The 26,393-nt window shown below is 39.7% G+C and overlaps 1 protein-coding gene across 1 annotated transcript in view; it reads right to left on the bottom strand.

Annotated features, from left to right (window-relative positions):
* Positions 1-26,393, bottom strand: part of IMMP2L (inner mitochondrial membrane peptidase subunit 2) — a 761,903-nt gene that overhangs the window by 699,915 nt on the left and 35,595 nt on the right. Inside the window, exon 4 of the mRNA XM_004592451.4 lies at positions 5,990-6,093. Within this exon, the coding sequence (XP_004592508.1) occupies positions 5,990-6,093 (104 nt within the window). The remainder of the gene's footprint in view (positions 1-5,989; positions 6,094-26,393) is intronic.

Genomic DNA, 26,393 nt, shown 5'->3' with positions numbered 1-26,393 from the left:
TTGGAAATGTTTCCCTGAGTTTCCAAGCACTTGACCAAGTTCGTTGGCTGTCCACTATGGCCTCTCCCTTACACTTGACCAAGTTCGTTGGCTGTCCACTATGGCCTCTCCCTTACACTTGACCAAGTTCGTTGGCTGTCCACTATGGCCTCTCCCTTACACTTGACCAAGTTCGTTGGCTGTCCACTATGGCCTCTCCCTTACACTTGACCAAGTTCGTTGGCTGTCCACTATGGCCTCTCCCTTACACTTGACCAAGTTCGTTGGCTGTCCACTATGGCCTCTCCCTTACACTTGACCAAGTTCGTTGGCTGTCCACTATGGCCTCTCCCTTACACTTGACCAAGTTCGTTGGCTGTCCACTATGGCCTCTCCCGTATCTGTCACCTCCACTCACCCAAGACTCTCATTTTCTTCCCCGCCCCAACAAGACAAGAGGAATGAGAAGATAACCACTAACACTGCATCAAGACCGTTTCAGGTTGAGGTTTTGAAAATTCTTCCATATTTTTAGGATCTAAACTAGGAGACAGAATTATCTTTTTAGAGAGAAGGGTGTAAATTGGGGGTGTGGAGTATTAAGAACAAGTTGACAGTATGTTTCCTGGTACGAAATGCTCCCAGCTTTCTGTGAAACATGTACCCTCTGTGCAACATGTCTACTTTCAAGTTACCACTTTTCAATATCAACTAGAAATACAAACTTGAATAGCATATAAAGGTCCAGTGTTTAATGTCTCCCAATCATTCCAAAATTTCTATTTAATATGCCAATACATACAAATTACTTTTGACCTTTTCTTCTCTCCCCTCAAAGGCTATAGGTCTACTTCATCCATTTACATGGCTTAAATATTCATAACCCTTTGTTTATATTTACTCAGAGAAGTGTAGCCATCACAATGACCATCTGTCAGAAAGTGGTAATCAGCTCAGTATGTCATAAACTAGCTGTTCAAATTGTAGGCTCACTCTACAATGAAGCATTATTTATAGGAGAGGAGGGAAATTTGTTGTAGCACAATGGATTAAGCCATTGCCTGCCTGTTTCAGACTGCCAGTATGAGACCTAGTTGGCTTCCAATCCAACTTCCTGACAATATACAGAAAGTAGATGATGACTCAAGTGCTTGTGCTCGCTGACAACTACCAGGGAAACACAAATGGAATTCTGGGCTATTGGCTTTGGCCTCACCAAGCCCTGGATGTTATACGCAACTGGGGAGTGAAACAGCTTCACTGGAAGATCTTTCTCCTCTCTTTCTTGCTTACCACCTTCCTACTCTCTCTCTCTCAAGTAGATGAAAACAAACATGACTGCTAATAATGAAAACTCATTTTAGGAACCATTGTATCCAAAAGTCATGTAAAAAAAGTGTAAAATGAATGACGACAACATACGAAGATCTATGTTTTCTTTGCTGACAATGTGTGAGTGGACTACCCACATCATTACACCACACAGAGACACTGAAGTATGATGGTGAAAAACAAATTTGCTATGAGGTAATTCACACTTCTGCTCAACCACTTTCCTATCATGTCCTTAAGCAAATTATTCGATCTCTCTATCCTTCCATGTTCTTGCCTATACAACAGGGAGAACAATAGTATCTGCCTTATTGGTGTTCTTAAACAGGATTATATAAAGTTAAATATAGGACTCTGAGCTCAATGACTAGAAGAAAATAAGCAATCAATAAATATTTTAAAACTATTTTTCCTTTTCCTCTTTGTGTATTACATGCCTTGTTCCCTTTGCTCTGGATCTGATCACCCCGATACTCCCACACCCCCTTTCTCTACTGAGAATCTGTACTGTACTGTTGTGACCTGAGTGTTTTCCATCTCATAATTTGATATTCCACTCACCATAGACCCACATTAAGGATGCAGAACTATTAAAAAAGTGTAAACACTGTTGTCCAGCAGGAACATAAATCATATCTTCAATTTAAAATTTTGTATTAGCCACATTTGCAAAGAATTAAACAAGTGTAAACTTAGTACATGTATTTGACTTAACATATCTAAAACAGCATCATTTTAAGTGGCAGTGGTCCCATTACAAATGTTCAGTCACCAGCTATAACTACAGGGTTGGACATTTGAGCATAAAATCAAAGTGGACCAGGATTCAAATTCTATTTCTGCTATTTACTTGCCAGTTATTTGTTCTGAATCTCAATTATACAATGTTAAATGTAACTGCTTCAAGATACTGTCATAACAATTAAAATATGGGATATATTCAAATCACTTAGCATACTGTTATCATACAGGGGTACTCACAAACAAGCAGTCACTCACCCTAATGTTCAACTACACTTCACGCCAGCTGTATATGGCATGATCTAACCCAATCCTCCCTCCTTTTTCTCTACTATAAACTGTGGCCTCTTCCCCATCTGCACAGCTCTCTTTCCCTGTATATACATTTGCCTGGATGGACTTTTTTCTTGGTGCCATGAACACTTAGCCGTAATTCAAGATTTGTAGTCCCAAGAGACTAAAAAGAGCTTTGCCTCAAAGAGTGACCATACAACTTTCTTCTTTGCCCTTATCCATCCACTGCCCTTGCTAGCTCAGCCAGCTACCTGGCTGATTTCTACGTCACTGAGAGCTGTCACCATTGTACCATTTCCTCAATGACTGCCAGGAATGTTGATGCTTCTCCATTGTAAGGAGCACTGGCATCAAAAATGTTCAGGGCTGAGCATCACTCTGCAAAATAACAGGCCAGTGTCCTTCAAAAGTGCTAAAGTCATGATAGACAACGGTAGACCAAGGAACTGTCACTGATTAAAAAGGATCATAAAATAAAAATATGAAATATAAAAGCCTGGATAAGGTCCTAGCCCAGAAAAGGGATATTAATTGAAAAACTTATGGAATTTAACAAGGTCTAATAATATTACATCAATATCAACCCTCAGGATTCAATAATTATACTATGATTGTGTGCCATATTAATTTAGGAGGCTCTCTGGGAACACTATAGCACTCTGAGAACTTTTTTTTATATATAACAATTTCAAAATAGAAAGTTAAAACACATTTAAATGTGACTACTGAGAACTTCATTATGAAAGTCTATGTCCCAACCGACTTGTTAAGTGATATGTTATTATGAAATACTGCCACTTGTGTTAAGCCTACTGCAGCAAGGCCATCACACAGGTTAATTGAAAGTCAATTCTAAGAAAATTCACCTTAATCACTACTATTAGCTTGCAAATCCACTAAGACAGTACACAGCCTATTCTATATATTTAGTAATACTGAGGACGTAATGAAAGCAAATATTTTGTGTAAGTTGAAGTATTCTTAAATAACACATTTTGAATTCACATTACTGAATACTGTACAAACAACAGCTCTATGGAGATTAACTTTTTGCAGAAAGGAAGAGAGAGGCAAAGATGCATATTCCAATAAATCTGCTTCTCCGCTTTAGGAAACAGTTGGCCAACAAGTTCTAGGTAAAACCTCTTGCAAAAGGAGGGGCAGTCTGTTTTGGCAGCATAAACTAGCTCAGAGATAACAGGCAAATGGAGGAGGAATCCGGGTATAATGTAACAGATACACTGATTCACACGCGATTTTCCCCCTAGATCATTAATGTTTTGCTTCATTAGTAACAGCAAGTGAAAATTTCACTAATGGCATAAAGTATTATAAAATGAACACTTCTGCATTTGTCTCACAGAGAAACAAACAAAAAAAATGAATACAAACAGAAGCACACTTCTCTGTATATACAGTGTACAAAGTTGACAAGTTTGGTTCAATTTGCATCTTCTATATCCATTGATAGCCTCAACCCAGCCTCAAACCTTTCTTACGTATTGTAAGAAAAAGTTGTGTTTCCATAGATATTGAGGGCACAAAAAATGCTGTGCCAGCCTTTTCTAATGTAAAATGTCATACTATTGTTTCCAAATGTTACTGTATCAAACTATTCATAAATTTCTCAACAAAATGCAGAAGTCTATTTGATGTCTAGCTTTAAATTCAATATACAGATCTACAGTTATTAATTTTGCATCTCTTAATTAGATGGGATATTTCAATGTAATAATTAAAACTCATCTCTATTAAAGCCAGACTGATGAATTTTGTAGAAAAAGCAAGTATTAGTATTACTCAACATGGATTGAATATACATTAAATCATACAAGTAAACATTTAAGTAAGAGGCCCTCTATAGATTGAGTGACAACATAAACATGTGTAGCAAACATTCTTGCTCATAAAGCTAAAGACTTTGGTGGCTTTATGCTATCACATCATGCTAAACAAGAATTTAACATTAAACTTTTCATTTCTCAAGAAAGCAGTATTGTCTACTGCTCATTTGTAGTTAATATATATAAATCACTAAGCTTTCCTTTATGTAAGTGGCAACTGCTAGCAGTATCATGAAGGAAAGTTTATTTGTACGCTACAAAATACAGCTCATAACTGACTCACTAAATCAACAGTTCAGCTTGATCATTTAAATTTATTATAGCAAACCTGTTTCAAAACAATCTTAGAAATTAATTTTTATAGAACAATCACCTTCATACTTACATAAAAGAAGAACGTTCTCTTTTCAAGATAACATAGGATATGCTAGTATAGTTTTATGGACCTGTGGAACCCTAAATTTCAAGGAGCCCATTTTCACTTTACAATCACCTTTTCAAATTCACTTGCTTAGAGATAATCAGCATGTTTCTCATGTGAGGAAAAAACAGTGCACAATTGTCTGCTTACAGAGTGACCTCTTTCACTTGGGTGAGCATCTGCTCCATCACCAACTAAGTGAGGATGCAACCTTGTCAAACTAAAGGCAAAAGAATAATGAGCATACAACAGATTAAGCCGGCATGGAAGAGAGTGTTAAGGAGGTTGCAGAGATGCTACTCTGCATAACAAAACGAGCACACCCCAAAGGATAGGTACATACTAAAGAGAGCACTCCAATTCTGACAAGTGTTTAATCCCCACTCTTGGATGTCTGCCAAGCCAAAACTTGACTCAATTTATTTCATTTGTTGCTAACCAGATTTGCTTAATACATTTTCAAAGGAACTTAAAGGAGATACTTCCATAGAATATGTATCTTTACCATGTAGTAACTAAATGTTTTGCATGTCCAAACAAATGTAAGCTATCATCCAAAAAAAAAAAGAAAGAAAGAAAATCTATTCCAATCAAAAATAAAAAGCATACTCTGAAAAAGCTTTTAACCAACTGTAGATATTTACAATCACTAATACAAACAGCAATGACGCTGCTACGCTACTTGCTACCCCAGCTCACTAACTGGCATGATTGGGAACTGAAACATTTTTGGAAGTAGCTTGAAACCAGAAGACATTAGGCAAATGTTTCCATAGACTCCTCAGGACGCACTTACTTTTAAAACAAACATCTCAAATGTAAGCCATTCAAGCATGTACAACGACTAGACACTGTTATTATGTCAGTTATGCACTCCTTAGCATTCTTTTCCATAGCCAACACTGGAATGAAGTTTATGTTCCTGACCAGTTATAACATTTTCAACAGAGAAACAGTGCCACCTTTTGGCTCCCCCCAAAAAACCCTCCAGTAACTAGTCCTGCAAACATCCTTTTTTAGCTAAACTCCTATTATATAAAACTGTCAAATTTATACAAGCTAAGAAAACATTAGGGTAACATTATTAGTTGATCACACATAAAATTCCAAAATAGCACGAAGTAATTTCAAACATATTTTGGACCATAATTTCTGATCAATACTGCATTAAACACATTTTGCCAAATCCAACCTATCAATAGACTGATATACTTTAAATATATAAGAAAATCTTTTCATGCCATTAAGATTTTTTTAAAAGCACACACTTAAAAACATACCCACTAATTTAATGAATAACAATTTGTACAATGAATTTCCAGGTAAATCAACATCACTATATGAATTTTGTAGACAGACATAAGTTTGAGTTACTCACACCAATGACACAATGTCACCACGTTGAACTTCGAAGTTTCTCACTTTCCAGTGATTCAAAAGCACCACGTCAGATGACTGGCTACCTCCAGGATTCAAACAAGGCTGGAAAATCAGAAGAGGAGACATTTATCATTTGTATTTTTCAATCTTCATGGTGCTTTGCACCACATGGCTCTAGTGGAGTGCAATAAAACATTCCTAATACAGCATCTTCCAATAAACTGCTGTACTAAAGTAACTGCAAATCAGTTTTCAAAAGGCTCATTGGGATTCTTCACAAACGAACCAGAAAAAAATAAGTTGCCAATACTTACCTCAAAGGAAAATGTGCTGGATATTGAAATCTTTACTAAACGTCAGTAAAGAGGCATAGAAAGCTTTAGGAATGATTCAAAAAGCATGAAAAATGAGACAATCAAACCTCCCAATAGACTACTGAGATGGGATCTAATTCCACAGTATAACACATCATTGTCCTATCTTGGACAAAGAGGAAATATAAGTTCAAATGAACCAGGAAAGGACCATCCAAAGGACTAAAGAAAGGAGAAGACACAGGTGATGGGGTAGACTTTTTAAAATGTAGTGATGAGAGTTATCTGTATTCCTGTATTTATAGCAGCTTAACTCACAATAGCCAAGATATGGAATCAACACAGAACTTCAGCAATGGATGATCATATAAATAAAATGTGGTATATATATATATATATATATACTGTAGAATATTACTCAACCATTAATAGAATGAAATCCTTTCTTCTACAACAAAATGGATGCAACTGGAAACTATTGTGCTTAGTAAAAATCAGCTAATCCCAAACAGATAAATGTTTCCTTCAATCTGTAGTAACTAACACAAAATACAAAATATAATCTATGAGCAATAGAGATTTGCTTATTTTTTGCAACCTTCCTTGATGAATAATTGTTTTCTTCCTGACTGCTATTTTTTTTAATTCCCTACCTAATAAAGTGCCAAGCCTGTGACTGAGTAAACTGAATGTATGTCATTGTAAAAATGAATGAAAGGAAGGAAGGAGGGTGGGTGGGGAACACAGGAAGGAGGGAGGGCAGAGTAGAAAGATTACTATGCTCCCAAATCTATATTGTAAAGTATGTGAAATTAGTCCATCCTTTACAAATAATTTAAATGTAGCGATGATCTTGACCTCTCCTTTTCCAAAGAAGCACCTTCAGAAGGGCCCACTCTGAGGTTGGGCCTTCACTCAGATTCAGATGAGCCTAGCTGTGCCTGAATGACAGAGTGGAAATTAAGAAACATGTTGTATAAGAAGTCAAGTAACTTCTGGACACACATCCTGGACACCCAATTGATGTGAAATCACGAAGCCAACACCTGTCATTCAGATGCATGCAAACAAAGCCACAGATAGAAGTGGCAACTGTCAAGTGACAGCAATGGTGAAAACTAATCAGAACATCTAAGGGAGTGAAGATGCTGCCAGGCTGGCATACGAAGTTCCCACTGCCTTGGTCGTGGAAAAAGTGCCCAACAACTGCAGCTTTCCACCCTTACAGAGGGATTGAGGGGAGCAACAAGAGGAGACCTTGCACAGAAATAAGGAAAACAGTGATTGCTAGGCAACAGCCAGTTCCTGTAACAGTGGTGACAATACTCCTTCAAACTTTCCTGGAACTATTTGCAGATTTTCTACAAAGCAAGCATAGGCAAAACTATCAAAATATGTGGACACTCTTAAGAATATTTATGATTTCCCAGATTTCTGTAGCCAAGAAGCAATGATTATTCTTAGAGCTTTCAAATACTCCCAGGACTTACACCAACACCTTTCTGTGATGGTATGTCAACCTCTTGGTTCTGAATTGCCTGCTAACCATTCCACTTGATCATCTCACTTAAAATCCACCATGTTTAAAACGGAATGCATCATCCTTTCTAACCAAAAATTATCCTCACATGTCCTATTAATTGTTTCCCAAATCAACCAGCTTAAAACACTTATTTTATTTCACATAAGACCAGTCACCAAATTAGTATTTTTAATCATAATGTCTTTCATCTATAACACATCTTTTCTGTCCTCTTTTACATACTTTCTACAATCATGTTTCAAGTGGTACCTCAACAACTATACCAAATAGGTGTTTCTCTGATAGTACATTTAAGCGTGCATTAATCTTTCCAAAAATCTACAGGCACTATAATCAAATTATTCCTCATATCTGTTCTTAAGCCTCAGAACTCAGAAGGTAATGAATGTATTTTAAACAAGAAGAATCAATATCATCAATTAGTGAATTCCCAAGGACATCCCAAATTAACAAGCCCAACACAAAGAGCCTATTCCATCTACCTCATCCCTTAAATAAACCTTTGTATTCCCTTCCACAGTTAACAGTCAACAAAAACTTTCCAAAAGACAATTCTAAAGTTGTAAATTGTACACCATTCCTCATGTTGTGCAGAATTTTAACATCCCTCGGTCATGGATCATCTCTTGGTCCAGCAGATTCACAGGGTATGTATGACCTACCATAACTGCACGGCTCCAAGATTCTGAATCACCTGAAGCAGACAATTCTCTTTGAGGTACAGTCAAGTGGACAGTAGCCTAACACAATGCCACAATTGCCTAAGGCATTATTCCCCTTACTTCATTTTATCATCCATGCTTTGTATCATCACAATTGTATCAGCACAAGAAGGGTAAGCAAACGCAGTACAATACTTTGAGAAAAAAAGAATATTCATCTAGCTATTATTATCATAAGTTGTTATAGTTGTTCTACTTCATTGGCTGCTATTAATCTGATAGTGTGGCTAATCAAGGAAGCTGTATCACAACTATGTATGTATAGGAATAAACACAGTCCATATCAAGTTGGGTACAATGCATGGTTTCAGCCACAGATAAGGCAAGTAACTGCAGTGCACTCCCCTCCAACCCCTACACGAGAAGTCGGAGTCAGCATCAAGTTTTTGTGTTTGTTTAATTGTAAAGGTGGATTTCCAGAAAGCGATAGATTTTCCATCTGCTTGTTTCCTCCCCGAATGGCAGCAACAGCCAGAGCCGAGCCCATTTGAAGCCAGGAGTCAGGAGCCTCTTCACAGAAAATTAGCAGGAAGCTGGATGTAAAACAGAGCAATCGGGACACAAATAGATGCCCATATGAGATGCAGGCCTTTTCAGGTGGAGGAGTAGCTAATTGAGCCACTGCATCAGCCCCAGCAGCATCAATTTCCATCATCAGACTTGCCCACTGCTTAGGAGAATGCATTTTCCCCTCTTGGAATATTCCACTTTTTAAATTCTAAATCAGATGTACACTCTAAAACTTCTTTTAAAAAATTTTAAAAGCCAGCTGCCTTGAGGAAATTACAAAATTATGTCCTGCTGCTCTGAGATTGGAGATAAATGAATCCCCATAGACCAGCTCTTGACACTCACATTTATCTTTCCCTATTGAATCACTCATCTCCTACTTTTCTAATGCCAGTTGTTAAAAGCAAAAGCAAGGTGCTGTAAACAAAGATTTATGTGGAGGGAAGGGAAGAGATCCCAGAAGAAAGCATGTATAATCTTACACAATAAAATACTGTAATCGTCAGTTAACATCTTGAAAATCTTCTTGGATTTCATAAGTAAAACACAAAGTCTTTTTTCCTCTCTTCTCCAACAAGGTTAAATTATTTCCCCATCTGATCTCACAGCAATTTAGGAAAACCTACTACTTCCTAGTTTCTACTAACAGACTCTCACCTAAGTGCAAACTTCGCAATTGCAGGAACCAGGCCTTATATACACTGCATACTTAATCCCAGGACAGTGACTATAGTTTAAATTCTAAAAATTAAAGATTAAAAGATCATGTACATAAGATAGATCCTAGGCAACAGACATTATCTAAATAATTATATAAATCTCCTTCAATGAAAGCATATTCTAGATAAAATGCGAAAAGAATTCTTTCCGTAGTAAGAAGTTAGGCAATTTCAGCACCAGGAATATTACTCGCAAACACTGTATTGTTACATGTAATTAAACAATAGGATAACTATTATTCATTTATCAATGTAAGTAACATTTATGACAAACATTTATAAACAAAAATTTTCTTGAGTTAGGAAACTGTTCCATGGGGCCAGCATTGTGGCTTAGCAAGAAAAGCCACTGCCGGAGAAGTCAGTATCCCATATGGGCACATATTCAAGACATGGTTGTTTCACTTCTGAATCAGTTCCCTGCTAATGCACCCCAGAAAGCAGCAGAAACTAGCCAACTGCCTAGGCTTCTGCACCCACATGGGAAGTCCAAAAGACAATAAGCTCCTGACTTTGGTCTGCCCCTGGTCATGGCCTCTGCAGCCATTTGGGATAGATGATTTCTCTCTTTCACTCACTCTTCTCCATATGTAACTTCCATTTTAAATAAATGTTTTTCAAAGGAGAAAAATGAAAACTGTTCCAAGAAGTCTTGGAAAATTAGTCCTCAGTACTTCAATTTTTCAAAGTTTTACAAGGACATTTTAGTTTGAGTTTCCTAACACTACTTTTGGGAAGAAAATAATTCACTAACTTCAAAATGAAAATTTTAGATAGGAAATAAGAAATCTAATTTGGATGATGTTATTTTAGATAAATTAAAAACAATGTGATTTCTTAAAAGTTCTAATTCTTGCTTTTCCTTGAAATGCTATTTATGCTTCAAACAGGGCAAAAAAATATCTTCAAAACAAAAAAGTTGGTAGTAAATATAAATTAAAAGCCATAAACTTTAATAAACTGTAAGACCACTGTCTACATTTTCTTGTCATGTTGTCAATATTCTAAATCCTGAATCACCAGAGATGACATCAAAATACCAACCAATTTAGGATTAGAGAAGAGGGGGCACATTTGGAACACCCACCTCACATTGGAGTAAGTGGGTTTTTATCCGGGCTCTACTTCAGATCCAGCTTCTTACGGAAACCTTCTAAGAAGCAGTAATGATCATACATACATCTTAGTCCCTGTCATGCTCATGGAAGGTGTGGATTGAGTTTGGGGCTCCTGGTTTCAGACTGGCCCAGCCCCAACTGTTGTAATCATTTATGGAATCAACAGGCAGATGAACGATTAAGGTCGTTTCTTCTGTCCCTGTCTTTCTCCTTTTCAAATAAAACAAAAATAAATTTTTAAAATTATAACCACCTTAAACTAAAAAAGCTTTTTTACTCCAACATATTTAATCCAGGAGACAGGAGACCAGTGATGGTAGAAGTCTCTCATCTCTTCATTGCTCTTCCACCTCTCCCTATATACCCTTCCCACAAAGTCCTTTAGCCAAGCAATTGCAGACAGCTGAGCCCAATTCTGCTCAGTCCATACAGCTGAGTCCAATGAGTCTAGGTGTTTTGCAGGGTCAAAAGTTCAGCCTGTGCTGCTGCTGCTGTAGCTGCAAGCCCAGTTACTTCTCAGAAAATAACTACACAGGATATTCCTGCCAATGGTCAAGGACCATTCTATTATAAGAAGGAACAACAGAGATAACAAAAGACATTATCAACAAAGGATAGAACAAGTAAAATAGCTGCACTGAAATAATTTGTTAAAAAAAAAAAAAACTTGCTTCCTCATACACACAATCTACCCCTCTGCTTCTACCATTGCCACTACTGTCAGAAATTAGAGATTTGAGCTACTCTAGATTCAAATCAGAAAACTGTTCAAATGGCCATGACACATTGCACTTACAAATTATTACACTGCACTCACAAACAAGTACAATTATTGCACAGTCTAAAGAAATTTTCTTCAAACAAAAAAGTTTGGCTCTATCTTTTCTATATTTGTAATGATGTTTACACAGTCGCTCAGGGTGGGAAGAAGTGAGGGTTAAGGAAAAGTGGGTGCGAGGTTTCCGAATTTTCTATTCTTTGTTTCTAAGGGCCCACCCCTAGGGCAAACGGAATCAGCAACCACAAAGCAGGCAGACCCAAGGACCTAGGACAAGCAACCCAGGCCCCACCAGACCCCCATCCCAGAGCTCATTGCACCCAGCACCCACCACACCCAGACTGCTATGGCTGGCCTCACCTTGGCATCCAGCAGAGCCAGTAACGTGGACAGGGAGAGGATCCAGGAATGAAGCACCACCAAGAGACCAGTGATGGTAGAAGTCTCTCTCATCTCTGTTCATTGCGCCTTCACCTCTCCTTATATACCCTTCCCACAATTCTTTAGCCAAGCAATTACATACAGCTGAGCCCAATTCTGCTCAGTCCATACAGCTGAGTCCACTGAGTCCAGGTGTTTTGCAGGGTCAAAAGTTCAGCCTGTGCTGCTGTAGCTGTAGCTGTTACTGCTCAGTTTAGCAGGTGCTATTAACTCCTTAGCCCTTAACAAGGCATGACTTTGTCAAGCCCAATCTCAGTTCCAGCTCCTACTTGTAGATGATGTAGCCTAGCCTAGCCCAGCCAATCCCCAGTGCCAGCCCTAATGTTGTTTGCCTGGTGTTGCTGCCCAACCTGGCCCATCCCGCACACTGTCCTGATTTTCAGATCTGCCAGTGGATGTTATGAACTGACCCAGCCTGGCCAAGCCACAGACCTAACTCACATGTATGCTGGTGGGTACTGTAACCTGGCCTGGTTCGAGCTGCTCCTTGCCTTGGTTCTTGCACTCACCTGCAGCAACTGCAGCCTGACAAAGCAATTCCCCAAGCTCCTCAATCATGTCTCCTCCCAACAGTAGATCTCACACACACCAGCGGGTCCTTGGCCCAGGTTGACAGTCCACCTCTTTGTCCTGGCAGGAAAAGTTGCCTTGCCCAACCAGACCACACCCATTCTGGTTGTTACTCTTGGGAGTTACAGCCCAGCCATACCTGGTCCACACCCAGACCCAGCTCTCACATGGGTCGGAGGGAGCCAAGACCTAACCCAGGCCATTCTACACCCACCCTGGCTCGCATGAGCACCTGTGGGTGCTAGAATCTGACCCAGTCTGGCACTCCCCAGACCCAGTCCACACTCGTTCCGAGGGAAAGTGTAGCCATATACAGCCCAAACCACTGCCCCCTTCTGGCTCTTGAGCTCATCAGTGGGAACTCCAACCTAGCCAAGGTGTCACCTTAGTTTCCTAAACCAGGCCTGTTCCCAGCTATAGTTCTTGTGTGTGCCAGCAAACACTGCAGCCCACACACAAGTACCGCAGATTCTGCCCCCAGACCTGATTCTCTCACATGCTTGTTAGTGCCATGGACCAGCCTAACATCACCCGACCTCTGTTTCAGATCTCACTGGTGGGTACTATTATCTAACCCCACCAGGCAAGTTCCTAGCCCTAGGTTTAGTGTGTGCCAGTGAGTGGTGTTGTATGGTGGTCGATGCTAAGTACCCCAACCCAGGTTTCCTACGTGTGCTGGTGGCTTCAGTCTGACCCTTAAAGGCCCCCATTCCCCCCTTCAAACTGCTCAGTCTCAGGTCCCTTGCTTACCTGCAAACATGGTGGTCTTCTCTATACAAGCCCCACACTAGTCATTCCCCACTTGGACATGAACCCTTAGGTCCCCACTTGCCCCAACCTGTGCCATTTTTCAGACCCCATCTAAGCTCACAACCCAAGTCCCCAGAGCATGCTGCTGGGTGTCCCACGTCCTCCCCTCCCCCAGGGAGTTGTGTCACTAGGCTGTCTGCATTCATGCTAGAGCAAAAAGCACCCAGTCTGGGAGGGCCTGGGTCCATACCAGGCTTCCCATATCCCCCAGGAATTATGCCACCAGGATGCCTGCACTCGGGCCTGAACAAAAATCACCCAAGCTGGGGCACCTGGGGCCTTGCTGGGCTCCCCCTCCCCAGGGAGCTATGCCACCTGGCTGCCCACACTGTGCCAAAGCAAAAAGCACCCAGGCCCTGGCTCCATTTTTTTACTACTACTATTACCCTAACCTAAGCAAATTTTTAAAACTTTCAAACCTAATTTCTTCATCTAAATAATGGGGGATGCAGTATTGCCTCCCTCAAAGGATTATCATGAGGATTAAATAAGACAATTGACAAATCCTTCTAAACGTAGCACATGATACAGAGTTGAACCCAGCAAGTGTGATAACAAGGATGATGCTGGCAGTAACAGAACAAAGGGTAACAAAATTAAGTACAGTGTTCTCCCCATAGAAATTTGGATATTAAATTGGAAATCTTAAGGCAGAAAATTCTACCCCTCATTTTGAAAGTCTTAGTAGATTTTCTTTGTTTTTTTGTTTGTTTGTTTGTTTTTAAGCAAGTAAAGTCAGCATGCTTTTATTTTGGGCCTCAATTCTGGGAATTAATCCAAAGAAATTCAATATGTACAAATATTTAGTTATAAATATCTATAAAAATGCTACATCCAATTGGTTTAAATTTTCATTTTTAAGAAAGACACACATAAAAATACAATACTTTAAAGTCTAACATTTGGCCTAGCTGTTAAGGTGGTTATGTTCCAGGAAACCACACCCTATGCCAGAGGTTTGGGATTAAATTTCCAGCATCAGCTTCCAGCTGTAGCTCCCTGCCACTTCTGTGGGAGAGTCAGAATGAATTTACAGCTCTGAGTTCTGCTCTGGGAGTTGTGATAGCCACTGTGAACATTTGGGAAAGGAATCAGTGATGAGATCTCTCTAAATCCCACATAAATAATTTCTAAAATAATAATCACAATCTTTGAAGGATAGGAAAGATAGAGTTTAGATTTAAAAGGCAGGTGGGGGAAGCTGATATAGTTCATTATTTGTGACAATTATAGCAATATAGTAATAACAGAGGAAGCTGAATGTGGTTTACACACTGCAGCAAATATAGTAACAAAATACTTTAACAATAGGGGAACCTCTATGTGGGGTATCTGAAATATTTTATACAATCTCAAAGTTTTGTTTTTAAAATTAAAACTATATTGAAATGATAATTTTGGAAACTTAAACCTAACAGTTCTTGCTATAGAAGATGAACATTATTGCCAAATAACCCTACATCTTTACCTTGTGTCTGAGTTCAAAACATATAGTGACTCTGTAGTAATTTGCTTGGGTTTAAAAAAGTGAAACTCCACTAGGGAATTAAACAGAATCAGCACAGAGTTCTTGCTTTGGAAAATGTAAGTGAAGCCATCAATCAGCAAATGAAATTATTTTGGCTTTTATCTTTTATATATATTTCTTACTTTTTTTTTAAATTGCTATCTTTGACTTACTGCCTAAAGTCTGCCAACAAAGCCTGGTATTAACTTCTTTGGGAGCAATGTTTTCCGCCTGTTTAGGCTCCAGGAGTACCACCCAGCTATAAACAGTCTATTATATTTAAGTATTAAGTTTCTGCTTTTAAATGAGATGACCATAGAAGCAACATGAGGAACAACCAGAAGCCCTCAGATTTTGTGGGGAGAATCAGAACTTAAACAACTTCTCCCAAATCATTTCCTCAATAAAAAAAAAACCAACATAACATATTGGCTGTAAACTCTATAAGGCTTCAGCACAGGCCAAGGAGCATGGAGTACAATTTAAATAAACATATATTCTGATTACATAATCATTAGTCAATGCTGTACCTTAGAAAGAATGTGGACAAAATGGTCCAAAATACTATCTTTCTTTTTTTTTTCTGTAAGATTTTATTCTTTTATTGGAAAGGCAGATTTTACAGAGGAGATACAAAGAAAAAGATTCTCCATCCACTGGTTTACTGCCAAAGTGGCCACAACAGATAGAGCTGAGCCAATCTGAGGCCAAGAGCCAGGAGATTCTTCTGGGTCTCCCATGCAGGCACAGGGTTCCAAGGCTTTAGGCCATCTTCTACTGCCTTCCCAGGCTGTAAGCAGGGAGCTGGATGGGAAGTGGAGCAGCTGATATACAACCAGAGTCCATGAGATCCAGGCACATGCAAAATTGAAGATAAAGCCACTGAGCCATCATACCAGACCCCAAAATACTATTTTTCTACTCCTGCTATTATTCAATGTTCTCTATCACTTGCATGGTTTCCTGAGTCCCAGCTTTGTCTTGCCTAGTGGAAAATCCACTGCATGGGACACCTGCATCTCACATCAGAGTGTGGCTTTGAGTCTCAGCAATTCTACTTCTAATCCAGCTGATTGCTAATCAGGATCTGGGAGGTAGCAGATGATGGCTTAAGCACTTGGTTCCTGCTACAATGTAGGAGGCCCAGATGGAGTCCCTGCCCCCTGACTGAGGCAGACAAACTGTGACAGTAAGACCATAGTTTCTGATTTTTCAACTCCTTGTCATTGAACTTGGTGCTGCATCATACTCAAAAGGAAAAAAAAGGTCACTATTCTAACAGTACAAGTGTGCATCAACAGGTATTTTGCCTCATCAGGCCCCTGAATTACATGGATCAAAGCTTTTAAAATTGAGATTCATGTATGCATAAAACAAACAGGTCATACAAAGCGACTGAAAAATAGAGGCATGTGAAAAGACAAAAGCACAGCGTTTTTGTAATTGCTCATCTACGGCGAAAAAAACACTCTGAAATATAAAACCAAATCATGTGTTAGCAGGTTGATGATTTTCAGCTATGTGTGATCAGGACAAAAGTGAGTGCGGCTGGGATCAGCCAGGCAGCAACCCTCAGGGAAGCAGCAATGTTTCAAGAGGAGGAGCTAAACTGTGCAAGCCTCCGGTATGGCACAGTATGCATATGATGCATATGTTCTCAAGTTCCAGCAGCCAAGGGAAGTTACATGGCCAAGTCAAGAACCAGTGTGGGAGTAGACGTCACAGTTCAGATACCAGCAAGCACAATTCACGGAGGTGGTGTGAAAGAGAGCCACAATATACTAACATTATGCCTTTTGCTACATTATTGTCCTCCGTACCCAATGCACCATATCCCTCCCACATGCTACATATACATAACCTCCCCTAGAACCCAAAAGCATCTTCAGACTTTACTTTTTTAAGATTCACTTATGTTTATTAGAAAGGCATATCAGATTTACAGAGAAAGAGAAACATCTTCCATGCACTGCTTCACTCCCCAAACGGCTGCAATAGCCACAGCTGAACCAATCCAAAATCAAGAGCTTCTTTGAGGTTTCCCAAACAGCTGCTGGGTCTCAAGCCTGAAACACAAACCAGCGTTCAATTAGCCATTGAGCCATGGTGCTGGGCCCATCCTAAGACTTGTACAACAGCACAAGGTCCAGTAACTCGTGACATGTATCAAATCTAAGTATGGACGGGGACTGTCTAGTGTCTAAATGCAGTCCAACCCTGTCTGTTTAGCCATTTGGGAAGTGAATCAGTGGCTGGAAGATCTGTCTTTTTCTCTGTCTCCATAACTCCTTCAAAAAAGAGCTAGAAATAAAACTCTTAACATAGTACAAAAATCTTAAATGGCACAGAGAACTAATCATTGGCATAAAATATCAGAAATCAGCAAAATCTATCACAAATATATATTAGACATCTTAAGAGGACAAAAGGAAGAGAAATAAAATATGTATCTTAAAAAATACAAGAGTAAGAATTCAAATGCTTAAAAAAAAGGCAATCAGGATTTTTCAAGCCAAAACAAGGTCCATATCTAATAAGCAACCCCAAAACTTTTTCTCACCCTACATTTGAAGTTCTTTTTAGATAAACAGCCCCTGAACTTTACTATTAACAGAGCTTATTACAATGCAAAGTCCATGGTCATCATAAACAATACTAATTTCATAAGTCTAGAATGGGATTCATGAACTTTACTATTGAATACTCCAGTGCCAGCCCCCTTGTATCACAGTCCCAGCTTGAGCACCAACAACTGAGTTCCAATATCCTAAATATGTGGGCTCCTGCCAACCACATCAGAGATCCAGATGGAGCTCAAAGCTCCTAGCTTCAGACTGACCCAGCCTGAGCAATGCAGCCTGTGGGAAAGGAACCAGCAGATAAGAGACCTCAATCTTTCCCCTACTCTCTTTTCTCTCTCTCTTTGCCACTCTGATTTTTAAATTAATTAATTAATTAAAAAATTGAAAGGCCCAAAGATTCGATGACTACAACAGGGCTTTCTCAGAGCAGGAACAGACTAGGGATCTTTGTATCCTTCACTTGCACTTACTGCTTGAAGCGCTGAAGACAACCCCAATACATTATAAGCATTACAATCAAGAGCCAGCCTGCCCTACACCTCTAGTTACAGCTCAGTTTGAGCTGTTTCACCATTTCAGGCGTGAAGCAGTGTTTCACAAACTGCAGGTTGCAACCAATGAGCAAGCCACAGAACCAGTGTCATGGGTAGCAACCCGAAGAGAATAAAGTGGAGGGCACTGCAAACATGAAGGGTCATTCTGACTTAAGTATCATGAAAAGAAACTCCTGTCTCAGTCATGTGTATGTATATGAGTCACAAGCAAGAGAAAACTACTTAGTATGAGTCATGGGCAAAAAAGATCTGAACATTTCTGCCACAAAGAAAACAATGGATTCCTGACAGCACTGAAAAGCATGATAAAGAACAATGCAGAAACACCAGCAAAGTCTAAGGGAAAAAATTAATGATAATAATTTCATTTTACCATATTTCTATAGAGTTTAATTACTGTGGCACTTCAGTGCTTTAAAGAACTAATTAGTATGCATTTATTCAGCATCTCTCTGAATGAGTAGGTGAGAGGAAATACAGTTCTGTCTCTTAGAAGCTTTCAAGTAGGGTTAGTATTAACCCATGAAATAACCACAGGACAATACAAAAGACCTTGCAGTAATAATTTAAGCTTAAAGTGCACGATTTCAAACAAGCAAGTGATGTATTAAGAAAAGTTGTATGAAGAAGACAGAAGTTGAACTTAGCCTTAAAGGGAGCATAAGAAAAAGCAGGAAAGATACAATAATGTGTCTTGCTATGCAATCAACATGGGCTAAATACCTGTGGAAAGAATCCCTACGTCACAATGTAATGACACAGTAGTTCATGGATTCACTCTACAAGTCCATTGAAAAACCCAGGTTCTTTTGACCTTGTACACAGACTGTTCTCTGTGGTCTCAGGACCAGCTAGATCTTTTGCCACGCTATGTGTGCACACGTATACGGGTGCGTGCATACGTATACAGGTGGATGTGGGTGTGTGTCTGTGTGTTCATGCACACAGAGGGCCTCATCTTCATAATAATTTGACTTTATGATGATAGGAAAACTATGTACATTCAACAGAAGGCACACTTAGAATTCTGATCTCTTCCTGGCCAACGAATATGCCGTATGACACTCACATTGCAGCTCCCAGTAGTCACGGAATCGCAAGGGTAAATAACCCCTACGCCCACAGAATACTGTATTGCTAAGCTATGATGTGCAGCAGTGTAGGTGTATTAAATGAGTCACAATATTTCCAATTTAAAATGGGTCAATGCTGCCATAACCATTATAAGTAAAAGACAACCTGTGCATCTATATCTATATTAAATCATGTATAAAGTGATGTTTTGGGCACCTTTAGAAAGTCTTTCTGGCAGTTGGTATTTGGCCTAATGGATAAATCCTTATCAGGATTTATGCCTGAATACCTAGGATCAGTTAGAGGGTTTGGCTCCAGATTCCAGCTCCCTGCTAATAGGCAACAGTAGTTGGATTCTTTCCACTCACATGGAATATCTAGCGTGAAGTTGAGCTTCTTGCTTCTGGCTCTACCAAGCCCACCCCTAACCACTGAGGACATCTGAGGAACAAAACAGAGGCTGGAAGAGATCATTCTTCCTCTCCTTCCCACAATCCTCCTTCTCTCTAAGTAAATGTTTTAAAGAAACATTTTAATTAGCAAACGTTTTAAAGAAAAAGCAAAACCTTTTCAGGCTAGGGACAGACAGTTCCTCTTAGGATCTTAAGACTATCCAATTTTTAAAAACAGAGAAGTTTGAGGCCAGGAGTATGCCTTTGCTATGTAAACTAAGAAACCCTGAGCCATAGGAGACAACATCTCGCTGCCTGCATCATCCAAGGACCAGGTTTTAGGCAATCAGAGACCATGCCAGCAGCTAGGGGCCCAGAAATGACTCAAACTAACTAGACCTAAATTGTCCTGCCTTGCCGACAGAAACCCCGATGAAGACACAGGCCCAATGATTTCTCCTGGATCCTGGGTTCTGCCTTCAATCGCATTGGAGTCTCTCCCACAGAGACGACAGTGTTTTGCTCCCCCCGTCTCTAGGATCTATCAGTATAATAAATGTAGTTTTCCTGAGCCTCTCCTTTTTCTCTTCTTGCGGTCGCACCTGACCAACCAGCTCATAAAAGTACACAGAACATTTACCCAGGCACAAGATGTACAGAGGATCACAAAGAAGGTGCTAGAGCCAGGGACCAGCAACAGGCCTGATCAACTCCACACCACAGATCCTTGATAGCAAACACACACTAAACAAAACAGAGCACAAGTCTGTTGCGACACATATCGGCCGATGCAAACACTTAGGTTCCGTTAGGACTGTCTCTGCCTTCACAATAGCTGATGTGTAATTACTACTGAGGAGAGCAAGCACACAGAGTGATCAACATGGGAGGAAATGCGTCAGGTTGCCCCCAGCATTTTGGGAGTGCACTTTCAACAGGTAACAATAAACTCCCCTGCTCTACCTTAAATGCTGGTCCATAAATCACAATATGTTCCTTGTCTTCTGAGCCTTCAGTTTTTCAGAATGTCAAAATGACAGTTGCAACCAATAATGATTATTCAGTGTCATCTAGCCCACTGTAGGTTAAGAAAAAAAAAAAGAAAAGGGAAAGAAAGAAAAAGCTTCCTCCATGCTTTGACAGCGTTTTTAATTTTAAACTCAGCAGGAAACAAGATAATGACTACAAAAAGCCAGGTAGGCATCTAAAAGGTTTATTACAAACCGGTTTTCTCAAGCTCATACACAGGTGGATGAAAGTCAAAACAATTTCAAGCCAAGCGATGTGGGTTACTGATGATAAAGACCTCAGTGCTGATTACACAATTTTCCCTCATGTTCTCTAATTTTCTAATACATTCGGCACAAATACATGTCTGCAATCTGAGCCTGAAGAGTGTTATGAAGAAATGTTCTTAAGCATGTCCCCTCTAGCAATGCAAATGAAAAAAGGAGAATGGTAGACACACAATGTAAAGACGTAGCAATTGCAACAAAATAAGAATGACCCTTGAAATTATTTCTTTCACACACTTTTTAAAGCTTTAAATCTTAATTATAAATGTGGAAAGCATGCACCTTTTACCAGAGCCAGTGACCCTGCTGCAAGCATTTTCAATCAAACAAAATCTAAAACTTTGGTGAGAGGTCATTAAACTATTCCTATGGTACCCTTTTAGTCTAAAAGCCTCTGTAAGCCACTGAAGTTCTAATTTGAATAATTGCATTCCGCCTACATAAATTCCCCCTGTAGTTTCAACTGTACGCAATATCACTCTTCATTTCCCGAATTAAATTATTGTCGAGTAATGTGACGTGTCTTAAAAAAAAAAAAGATACATTTACATTCACAGGTAACCTTTCAGCAATCAGCAGAAATGATTCATGTACACCAGAGGGGAATAGGTCAGTATGAATAATCCTTAACCAGCAATCTGTGACAGCATTGGGTGCCAAGCACTGAAAAGGGGACACCTCCTCCAATATACTGGATGTGCCTGTAAGCTTTGTAAATAGCAAGTATTTTGTAAACTGCTTTCCATTGAACTAAATCATGGTGTCACTAAAAACTAGTGTATCACCTAGCTGGGACTCTTCAAGATTGATCACTTCTATCTTCTAGTCTGATTCTTAATGAATTATAAATTAGTATTGGAAAACATAAGCTAAAAAGGAATCACTAGGTAATTTTTTAAAAGAATTCTCATAAGAGGGAAGTCACAAAAAAACAAACTTCACCTACTAAATCACAAGCCAGTAGCAGTTTTGAAAGAACTAAAAACAGTTCTTGGGAGCTGGCACAGCAACATAGCAGGTTAAGTTACAGCCTATAGAACTAGGATTCCATATGAGTGTTGGCTTGAGTTCTGGCTACTCCACCTCCAAAACAATTACTTGCTAATGAGCTTGGAAAAGCAAAAGATGGCTCAAACTTTTGGGCCCCTTCACCCCACATGAGAGACCTAAAAGAAGCTCCTAACACCTGGCTTCTGCCTATCCCAGGCCTGGTCAATGCAGCAATTTAGGGAATGAAACAGTGGAGGCAAGATCTCCCTACTCTCTGTGTAATCCTATCCCTGTCCCTGTAATTAAACATGATCTTTCAATCCTTGGAATTTCCTATATAATATGTCTGCAAATTATAGGGATTCTCTAAGAGGAAAAGCTGGGCCCAGCCCAATGGCTCAATGGCTAAATCTCACTTTGCAAGTGCCAGGATTTCAAGGGGTGGGGGGTCAGTTAACATCCCAGATACTGCACTTCCCATCCAGCTCCCTGCTTGTAGCCTGGGAAAGCACTAGAAGGCCCAAATCCTCAGGACACTGCACCTGTGTGGGAAACCCAAAAGAAGCTGCTGGCTCCTGGCTTTGAATAGGCTCAGCTCCAGCTGCTGCAGCCACTTGCCACTGCAGCCACTTGGAAGCACTTGCAGCAGATAAATAAATCTGATCTGCCTTTCCAATAAAAAATAGGGAGGGGTGGGAGAGGAAAGCCACTCTAAATTGATCTAATTGACAGCCCTGAGCTACCTCAAGCCAGAAGACATCTAAAATGGACCAATCCATATGGATTTCAATGACTCAGAATTTCAGTCTATCCCAATATTGTCTCAGTCTGGGACAACAGATCAAAAACTAGGATCCTTCTAGAGAGACTCAAAGGTAATTACTACACGTTTTGGTTTTTTTATGTGTTTGTCTTTGATGATCTTTAAAATCGACCATATGACCTTGGAATCACAGTAGCTATGGCAGGTGTGCTGTTTATTACCCACCTTTCTCCCTTCTCTCCCCATCTTTGTCATGACTTCCTTATAGGTTGGCTATCCTTCCATTCATTGGTTGGGTTTAGCATCACGACTTGCTTTGAACAACAGCATATTGATAGGATAGTGGAGCTCTGAACTGCGGGTTTAATTGGTACTGAGCTGTTTGCCTTCATCAGTTGTGTTCCACTACCACCTATGAGAAGAGCAGATTGAAACAATATTCTAGAGTGTTGGTGGTCAATCCACAGACCAAGGAGCCAGAAATGACCACCTGTTATGTGATCCATGGAAATGTAATGGTAGTCTGTTGTTATAGGCAAGGCTACTGCAAATGGTCAACAATTTAAAAAAAAAAAAGTTCACAGTGTTATTTTCTGATATCACTCTGTTCCAAATAAAAATTTCCAGGACCACTCTTCAAAAAAGCAAGTTAAAACAAAGTTTTCATTTCTGTATGTTTTAGACATTGACAGCTTCTATGTGTATGAAACCGTACTCACTATCTAGGAGTTACAATCTTTGAATATCCCTACTAAAATAAAAGCAACTGGAAGGCCGGATCTGTGTCTGGCTCACCACCACACCATAACTCCACCACAGAGCTTCTACTTACCAACCACCTGACAGATAACTCTGCATTCCACACAACTACACTGCTTTTCATTATTTTCCATATCCCAAAAATGGCATTTCCAGTCACTACTGTGCAAATGACAGAAAGAACTAGATATGACCTGTTACAGGTTGAGCAAAACCTGCCTCCTAAAAAACTCCTTGAAACTGATATGATACTAATGTTAATGATTTGTGGATTAAGGGTGATGTGAGCTAATTATGGGGAATTGGCCAGTAGGTGGTGTTCGGTTCACTTGGGGACATGCCCTCCAAGGGCGATTCTTGCATGAGGTTTGATTTATTTGAGTTCCAGTCTGGCCTAGGTTCTCTCTCGGTTTCTTGGCTCAACATGTTATCAGGCCTCTGCACCCACCAAGATCAGTCTCCCCACAGATCCCAGATACCAGATTATGGGATCACCCAATCCTGAACTGTATCCTGTGAGCTGAAACAAACTTTTTATTCCCCCAAAAACGCTCCTCTCATTTGTTAGTGAAAGTAGTAAAAGCAGATTAATCCATGATCTTTCTACCTAAAGTACTATGCAATGAGTGGTGTTCAAAATTGATCATCTATACTATAAATTCTTTCAAAAGGGCATTCAGATTTTTCAAGGAGCACTGAGATGCCAAAACATGCAACAGACATGTGTCAAGTACCAAGGGTACGATCCAAGGGTGGCACAGTGGAACCCATCAACCTCAGTGACGGTGGCACTTCTCCTGCCTAGCATCCTTTAATCACCAGTCCTTGAGTCACTTAGTGCTGTTCATTGTCCAAATGTCTAATCTTCTCCATTGTCCTCTATCACTTAGTGGGTTTGTCATCCACAACTTGCTTTCTTGACATTTTTGTTCTTCCTTGCCTCTTCTTTTTTGGTCTTCTCCTTCTACTTCTAGTCCTTGATACAAGAGGGCATCATTGCACATCCAAGTTCTCCTTCTCTTCACAACACACCAAATGTCTCAGAGTCCAGAAGAGCAGATGTGCTACTGGCAGGATGTTCAAGGACTTCCAGAGATCATACCCTGCCAGTTTTTTTAGCACTTGCATCTTTAGAGAAGTTCCAACAAAAAAGTTTATTCCAATTGTCCAAATGTTTGTTGGAACCCACAGTCTAAATATTTTTAGCCCACCAAAGCTCTGTAGTAGCAGAGATGTCTTCAAACATGCTGAATTAATTAATCCCCAAACCTCATACTGCAGTTTCTCTCTTAAATCATTGTAAAGTACGATTTAGTGAGAGCAAATTAAGCTGTACATGAAATTATCTGTAACAGCAATAGTCTCAAATTCACAAAATACAGACCAAATAGTAATAAACATGATTTTTTCTTTCTACCCAAAATTGATAATCCTCTCCCTTTTATTCTGAAAATAACATCTCACTCCCTCTAAGAAATGTCACTTCAACTGTACCCTCTACTTAGAGGACTCAGAAAGACACTGCCATTGTCTTGCAGATCCTTTAGTTGAGCTACAGTTCCTGTTCCCAGCAAGACCAATCATGGCACTCATGCCCGGTTGGCCGAAGTCAATCGATCTGTGTATTTGCATGGAGCAGAGCATATGCCCCAAGCTGCATTAATCATAGTCCTTCCTCAAGACATTTCCAATTGAAACAAAGGCAAGAAGAGAGATATGAAGCAAGGTCTTCCTCAGGATACCCTGCCAGGCAAAGAATGCCCCCAAGATGCAAACAGAAGCAGAACTTGGAAACACAGGGACTGAGTACCCGGCACTATTCAAATCCTAGTCCCAGCTGTCCCCATTGCCTGCCACACTCTGTCCTCTTCATCTGATTTATAAGCCTTCCAATGAATTTGCCTTTATACCAAAGTTAATTCACACTGTTTTCCTATTACCTGTATCCAAGGAACTTCTACATAGTAGATTAAATAAATTTCTAGTCAACAAATTTGATTTCTTCTGGTAGAGAGGTGGGGAGGATGAGGAAAGCCTGGAAAAGGGCAACAAACTGCAGATTCTAATGCAGTTCATGCAAACCTGGCAGTAAAATATGGATTGACATTTAGGAACTATATGATTCACCACTTCACCATTTTTTCCCTGTTTTCATCATAAGCGATAACTTTTGTCTTAAAAAAAAAAGAAAGATTTCTTATGAGCAAGAATCTGGATATCTTTTCAGGAATTTCCTTGTTTCACACCACAAGCTGTGAACATTCATGTTCAGTAGAAAGATAAAAATATAAAAACTAGAAAAATATGAAGATTAGGGGGGTAGGGCCCAGCGCAATAGCATAGTGGATACATCCTCGCCTTTCATGCTGGGATCACACATGGCTACTCCACTTCCTTTCCAGCTCCCTGTTTGTGCTCTGGGAAACCAGTAGAGAATGGTCCAAAACCTTAGACACATCCTTGTGGGAGACCCAGAAGAAGCTCCTGGCTCCTGGCTTTGGATCCACTCAGCTCTGGTCATTGCAGGGCAGTGAATCAGCAGATGAAAGATCCTTGTCTCTTTATCTCCTCCTCTGTACCTCTTCCTTTCAAAATAAATAAATAAATCTTTAAAAAAATAAGATTAGAATACTATGAGTGCTACATGAACCTCTGGAATATTACAACACCCAAGCTCAGAATGTTTTGTGTACTGGAAAAATCCTTGGAATAATATGGTTGGTTGTGTAACAAGACAGGACTAAAAACTGGATCCACTATGGATGGATTCAAAGGGATCTTAGGGACCAAAAAGGGATTGATATGCCATGGAGAAGGCAGTAGTTTTTCTCTGAAATGAACATCTGATTCAAATCCAAGCAAACAAAATCTACCTACCATCCCTAAGGATTCGTTCCAAGATAAGGCCAACAAGAATTCAAAATTGCAAAGGCAGGGTATGTAAAATCCAGTCTATGTTAA

Source organism: Ochotona princeps, chromosome 25, assembly GCF_030435755.1.
Source record: "Ochotona princeps isolate mOchPri1 chromosome 25, mOchPri1.hap1, whole genome shotgun sequence".
In the NCBI taxonomy this organism is placed as follows: Eukaryota; Metazoa; Chordata; class Mammalia; order Lagomorpha; family Ochotonidae; genus Ochotona; species Ochotona princeps.
This window is presented reverse-complemented; position numbering and strand designations above follow the sequence as displayed.